The sequence below is a fragment of the Globicephala melas genome, chromosome 11 (genome assembly GCF_963455315.2).
Source record: "Globicephala melas chromosome 11, mGloMel1.2, whole genome shotgun sequence".
Classification (NCBI taxonomy): Eukaryota; Metazoa; Chordata; class Mammalia; order Artiodactyla; family Delphinidae; genus Globicephala; species Globicephala melas.
The window spans coordinates 98,585,068-98,591,800 of NC_083324.2; the positions used below are offsets into that span (position 1 = coordinate 98,585,068).

At 47.1% G+C, this 6,733-nt stretch overlaps 1 protein-coding gene across 1 annotated transcript in view; it reads left to right on the forward strand.

Moving 5' to 3' along the window:
* F13A1 (coagulation factor XIII A chain) overlaps window positions 1-6,392 on the forward strand; it is a 144,749-nt gene extending 138,357 nt beyond the window's left edge. Inside the window, exon 16 of the mRNA XM_060307705.2 lies at window positions 4,681-6,392. Within this exon, the coding sequence (XP_060163688.1) occupies window positions 4,681-4,834 (154 nt within the window). The 3' untranslated portion in view covers window positions 4,835-6,392. The remainder of the gene's footprint in view (window positions 1-4,680) is intronic.
* The last annotated feature ends 341 nt before the right edge of the window (window positions 6,393-6,733 follow it).

Genomic DNA, 6,733 nt, shown 5'->3' on the forward strand with positions numbered 1-6,733 from the left:
GTGCTCACAGCTTCTGCATCCCATCATTTAAGAGGTACCTGATGCTGGAGGATGCAATGAACAACAGAGAAAATAATTAGAGTGCTTTTTTTAAAAATGCAAAAACATAACAACATTCCTGTGCTAATAGGAAAGCTGCAAGAAAAAGAAAATTAAACTAGAAATCAACCCCAGCTAGAGGGAGAGGTCAGTAGAGCTAGCCCTGCTTTCATCAGAAACGACAGTCTCACTCACCCATTCTCACACCTTCCCACTCGAATCAGATGCAAGTATTGCTCAGGCAAAGTGAAGCACATTTCTTCTTTAAAACAGCCCCCTGCTGTAGCCAAGTTTTCCTTCTCCAAAAAGCCTCATCTGAGGGTACCACAACCTCCGGCCATTTTGACACCTTGGCTGTGCAAGAATTCCACCTTGATCCCAAACCAATGCAAGGAAGGAGATAATCTGTGTATTAGAAGAAAGATGAGTCCTAGCGCAGTGCAATGACCCACCATTTAGGAGACACAGGGCTCAAAGAGGATTGACTGTCCAGGTGCATTTCTTACTGTTAATATCTGACATTGGGGTAGGACAAAATGGGGTGAACTGGGGAAAGGATGGAAGAGGCCAGTCCCTACACGGTGGACACAAAGCAAATGTCTGCCCGCACTCTGCCGTTGGCTCTATCGGTAATCACCTTCAGCGCATAGGTCTATGGCAGATCAGTAACAGACAGAAAGCCAGGTCCTCAATCTCTTATGGGGATCCAGATCCAGAGGGTGGATCTCTCCAAAGCAAGGGAAGCTTTATTTCTCAGAGACTGTCAAAAATTGGAAATAACTTGACATAGAAAATACTTATGACCTAGGGTGGGCTTGCGACTTCGGAGAGACCACTGGTTTCTCTGTTTCCTCCTGATTCCTCCTCACACCTTCACAGCCCGGACCTGAGCCAGCCAGCACCCACAGCCATCTTTTCAGATGGTTGAAACACTGCGGTGTACCCTATACCGCCAAGACCTGATCAAAGAGCGGCAGATCAATGTGACAACTTGGACCCTTAAGAAGTGCAATTCTGTAGAACCAGAACCCTTCACAAGACTGTATTCCTTTCTCAGATCCACGCCTTGAATAGTCAAGGGAGTCTCCACCCCACCTGCCCACCCGAGGGCCCTAGGCGTTAGGGGGTCTGGAGCTCCAAGCAGAGGGTCTGGAAGGCGGGAGCTAGCGAGCAGGGGATTGAACGAGGAATAGGCGGTACCGTGTCCACTCCTCAGTCAGGACACAGTCAACTCCTCCCCAAAATGATTTACCTTCCTGCCCTCCTCCCCCCGACCTCCCCACGCCTTCCGCAGGTGCTCGGAGGTGCTACTCCCACAGACCGGCAGCTGTCCAGCTTCTGCCCTTGATACTTCTGCAACATCAAACAATTCATCTTCCAGATTCCTTTTTCTCTTTAAAAAATGATGAGGTTCCGTAAGTTATTTTAAGAGAAAAGTTCTCCGACTTTGTGATTTTGTTTTAAAGTTTGAGTCTCTCAAGTAGGACAGAGGGCTAGACACGTGGAGGACAAACCACTGATAGTTGCAGTTTATTGCGGTAATAATCCCCGACGCCTGCCTGTGCGCAAGATGATGAATGGCCAGCGCATCCCGATTGCTCAGCGCGTTACTGAGAAACATTTATCACAACGTCTATCCCTGGGAATATAGGATTCTTCCAGTATTACTCCACTTTTTTTTTGAATTTTATTTATTTATTTTTTATACTTCCCTTAGCAAGATGGGGAAATGATTTTTTTCTTTCTTTGTGCATGCATTTTTCTGTAGGTAAATGCATTCTTAGGCATGCATGTGTCTCTTCATGTATGAGTATCTTCAGTGATGCTCATGAGTGGGCACAGATACATGGATGGATATCATTACGGGGACGCGTTAATGAGTTAGACCAAATAATGAAGTAAAGCTCAGGGTTTACAGTTTCTGTCTGAGGGAGTTGCCTGCACTCTAGGCCGCAGGCCATATCCTTAAGTGGGACAACTCCTTTGCAAAATGTTCTGGATGGGTCACTTGCGGAAACCAGGGAAGAAAGAATGAATGGATCAGGGTAAAAACAGCACAGCTACTGAGAAATAAATATCTAAAAACCTATATTCATACTGAAAAGATTATTTAAATTAAGAGAGAATTGTAGAGAATTGTTCCTCTGCATACAAGCCAGAAGAACTTTCCTAAATTACGTTGCGGGGAGTTCAGGCAGAAAGTGATGACCACAAAGGTGATGGTGATAATAATAATAGCAAAGCAGCAGCAGCAGCGTGTGTCTAATACGTGGCATTTAACCACATCTTGCCACGGTTCTAAGCGCAGCACAAATACTAACTCACCCACCCTCTCCACACCCCTCTCAATATTTCACAGAGTCCTTTTACAGGTGAGGAAACCCGCCGTGAGCTCAGCGTTTTCCAAACCTTGAATCATAAAAGTAATTTACTGAGTTGGAAAAATACTCCCATATGTAGGCCCTGGGTGTGCGCTTGTCACATCATTTGGCTTTTCTATAACTGAATAAGATAATTTATATAGCCTCATTTCTAAAGAACAAAAATTAAGAGCTAATGACAAATTAATTGAGACGTTGAGACTCTCAGAACCAGTGCCTGGGGCAGCCCTAGAGAGAGGAGTCCCCTGGCCTTAGAGGCATTTCCCAATTCACTGGCCACAGATACAAGAGTAAAGGGATTTCTTATTTAGTGGCTAGATTTCTAAGATTTGAAGCCTTTCCCCTTTTCATCCCAGAGGATGTACACCTGCAGCCAGGTAAAATACATGTTGTTTTAGTGATCTTTGAGGATATCATGGGACTCTAACTTCATGTACAGTAGGTCAAGCACAGGTGGATGGTCCCATATTTCTCCTTCGCTCTGGCTCTGTCTAACGTGATGCTGTATGGCCCTGACCTCCAAGGGCAAATGGGGGCTCTTGTAGCTGAGGCCTTTGAACCACTCTAGACTCACCCACAGTCCCCGTCTGTGCCACCCTCCCACCACCGCTCCAGTTCAAAGCCACAGTGCTGCCGTCGGCTCCTTTGGTTCCCAGGCCACCCCATGGAGCTCGTAGGAAGTGGCCTCCCATCCCCTGGGCCCTCGCTCAGGGGTCTAAGGATCTACCCACCAAATTCCTCTGCACAACACGTTCTTCATTTCTGAGCACCCTCTTTGTGTCCCCAGTGTGTGTCTCTGTTCTTCCAGGGTCTGGGCCATCAGGATCTGTGACTGTGGAAGATTCCACAGGCTCCTTAGGACCTCAGAGTCCTCGTCTGTAAAATGGGACAGTCGGATGAAGTGATTTCTAAGTCCTTTCCAATTCTGACATGCTGTGCCCCAATAACCCATAAAAAGAGTCTGATCCCTTTTCTCTCTTCTTAAGACATGCATGGCGGTCTCCATTCAAATCCCTGATGCTTTCCCAGAAAAGTGCAGGCCAAGGGTTATACGCAAAGCTGCCCAGCGCATGCCTGGCCTGAGTCAGAGAGCGGAGGCCAGGAATCCTCCAATAACAAGACCTGCAGGAAGCTCTCAATACTGAACAAAAGGGCATCTGTCTTGTCTGAGAAATCAGACATATGAAAAAGCAAGCAGAGCGGTCGGAAAAGGCATTTCATTGGAGGATACAGGATGAAATCTAGTATAGAGAAGTAGAAGGAGCATGTGCTTTGGAAACAGATAAACTTGGGTCCAAATCTTGCCTTTGCCCATTAACACCTGTGTGACCATGGAAACGTTACCTCCCGTGTTTAATCCCTTCATTTTTCTTAACTAGAAAATTTGTCGCATAGTGTCCACCTCAGGGGACTCTCATACGTATAAAACCTGCACATAATCTCCTCCTGAGCTTATATCCCATCGGGAGCGGCGGGGGCGGGATATGTGAAATACTCCAGAAGCCTAAATGCCCCACCCTGATTGACTTCGTCATCTATTGGGCTGGGCTTGGCCATGACGCTTAGGAAGACCTCAGAGCATGGCCGCAGGGGATGAGGAAAGGCAGGACCACTGAAGGCCCCACCAACAGGATGGATTAGGGCATCAGCAACAAACGCGTAGCAGCAAGGTGTGTGGGCAAGCGACCGAAATCAATTGGCTGAAACAGGATTTTGAATTACAGAGCATGCTGGGTGACGTTCCAGATCCTGGGCCTGGGAACAGGCCTATCCCAAGGGGGTTGACCAGAACCCATTAGAGCGTCAGGACCTCAGTAAAGGCAGCTGGGGGTTCAGAGAGAAGTCTGATGCCAGGAGGGTACTTTAGCCCACAGATGAACCAAGGGAGATCGGTCATGTCCTCAAGGCTACTGTAGAAGCCTGGGGATAAGCTGAAGTTCAGCTGGCTCATGGCTGGCCGGGCGCTCAGCTCAGCTCTACCACACACTGCATGGACCACGTCCACCAGAGGGCCAGCGGATGCATCTGTGCAGGAGGAACCAGGGCCCACGGGGCTGTCTTTGCTCGAGCCTCATCTAGGGGCCTCATTCGGGCGGCCACTGGACATCAGCCACCCTGGCCCTTCCGTCTTCCAACCACCATCAACCAAAAGAAAGAAAGAGTGACTCAGGCAGGGGCCTCGCTGCTTCCTGGTCAAGGTGGGAAACTGGGGCTGCCTCTCTGGAGCATAAAACCTTTCCTGTCTCTTCCATCCTTTCAGGGAAATCCGGCCCAACTCCACTGTGAAATGGGAGGAGGTGTGTCGGCCTTGGGTTTCTGGCCCTCGCAAGCTGATGGCCAGCCTGACCAGTGACTCCTTGAGACACGTGTACGGCGAGCTGGACCTGCAGATTCAGAGACGACCGCCTATGTAGAGGCGCAGGAGCCTGAGATGGGTCCGAGCACTCGGCCCCTTGTAGTCTTGGCTAAGGAAATTCTAATGCAAAAATAGTCAGCTCTTGCTTTAACTTAGCTGTGAGGACCCGGACAGGACTGGTCGAGCTCCAGAGTGGTGACGCCACGTATTCTGAAGACACACTTTTCAGCGTGGCTGTTCAATGTGGAAGTTAGTTTTTAATCGCTCCATCTTCCAACGGATTCTGAGCATTAGCTTAAATTAAGCCCTCATTAAGCTCTCACAGGTCATAAGAGTAAAAGTGATCATTTCTCATCTCAGATGGCTGCAGCTCCAAGTGCCGGAGGACTTCCCTTAGGAAGGGGATTGGCTTAATACCTGGCCTCACGTAAAACAGGGCTGCTCACGCGCCGCTCAGCCTTTTCAGGGTAATGTACCCCCCAGACAGGAGGCCAGCACATGATTTGGGCCCTAGAATTCTATTCCCCTTTCTTGGAATCAGTTTCATCCTCTGTGTCGGAATATTTTCCCCAGGAATTGAGCGCAGCATCATTTTTCTTCTCGGCACAGCCAGGGAAAGGTCTTTCATCTTGCACCTGCAGCAAAGCTAGAGCCTGCCAAGTTTCACAGATTCACCTTGTGAGAAGATGTGGCCCCACATTAACAAATTGCATTTGTGGAAAACTTAATCACCCAAAAGGAGATAAGAAAGCAGGTGCAATGCTCAGAACTATTAAATAATGTAGTTTGATAGTGCATTTTATAGGAGTTGTCACGCTGTGGCCTGATCAGCAGGAAACATTAGCCCTAACTTTAACCCTTTGGGTGCTGTAGTACTAGAAAGTAACAAGGCCGACTTGGGACAGTAAGGGTGAGCAATTAGTCTCTTTAATTAGTAATTATACTTCACCTGTCTCTCTGGAAGCATCTCCTTTGCACAATGACACAGGTCCAGATACAGTCTCAGAGATGGAATAAACCCAACAAGTTGGAGAAGCTGGCAGATTTAGTGACCAGACACGTGGAAGGATGGGCAGCCACTAATCCTCTTGTCCTTCACATCACCCGTGTTGAGACCTCAGCTCGGCACACAGGTGCTACAAGGTAATATGGACTCCACCCTGCAAACTACCAGCGCTACCACACACCCAATGACAGAGGATGCTGACGTCATTTGTATTAGGCTCCAAGGTTCCAACAGACAAGGCTACCTGATATTTATTTGCAAGGCTGATTTATTGTCAGAATCACCCATTGATATGCCTAGAATGGGATTTAGGTCAGTAGACTGTGATTCTCAGCAAAAAAAAAAAAAAAGAAAAGAAAGATAGAAAAGAAAAGATGAACAATGAGAAGGAAGCTGGGGAAACGTCCCAATGAAATTCTCTGGTCTCTACAAGCACATTTCTAAGCCTTTGAGACTGTTCCTTCAGCACCAGGAATCCATGAGGGTCAGCTGGTCCCCTCTATAGGTACATCATACCTAACTGTACTAAGTAATCTTCCAGCATTTGCCAAGCCTTCCAATACCCAATTCTAAACTGAAATGCATTTAGCTGGACTGTTAAACTGGCTTAATAGAGTATATTCTTATTAACTAGAATGTAATCAAAGCTTAAAATAAAGTTCTGATTGTATTTGCATCTGCACAGAAGTGAACACTTTTATTTTTCAATACAACATGTTACTAACCACAGCTGCTCAAGAAACCACCCTTCTTTAGCAGTAGATAACCCACCCTGGAGAGTGAAACAAGCTTCTCTCCTTTAGAGAAAAGGACTCGAATGGGTAATGATGTTACAGTTAGCTTTCCTCGCTGCTCTCTCTCTATTTTATTAACCTCATGCACCAAAGGAGCAAGTGTGGTTCAAAAATCAGTTTCCAGAAACTGCAAAATCTCTGTAGATACTTTTTCATG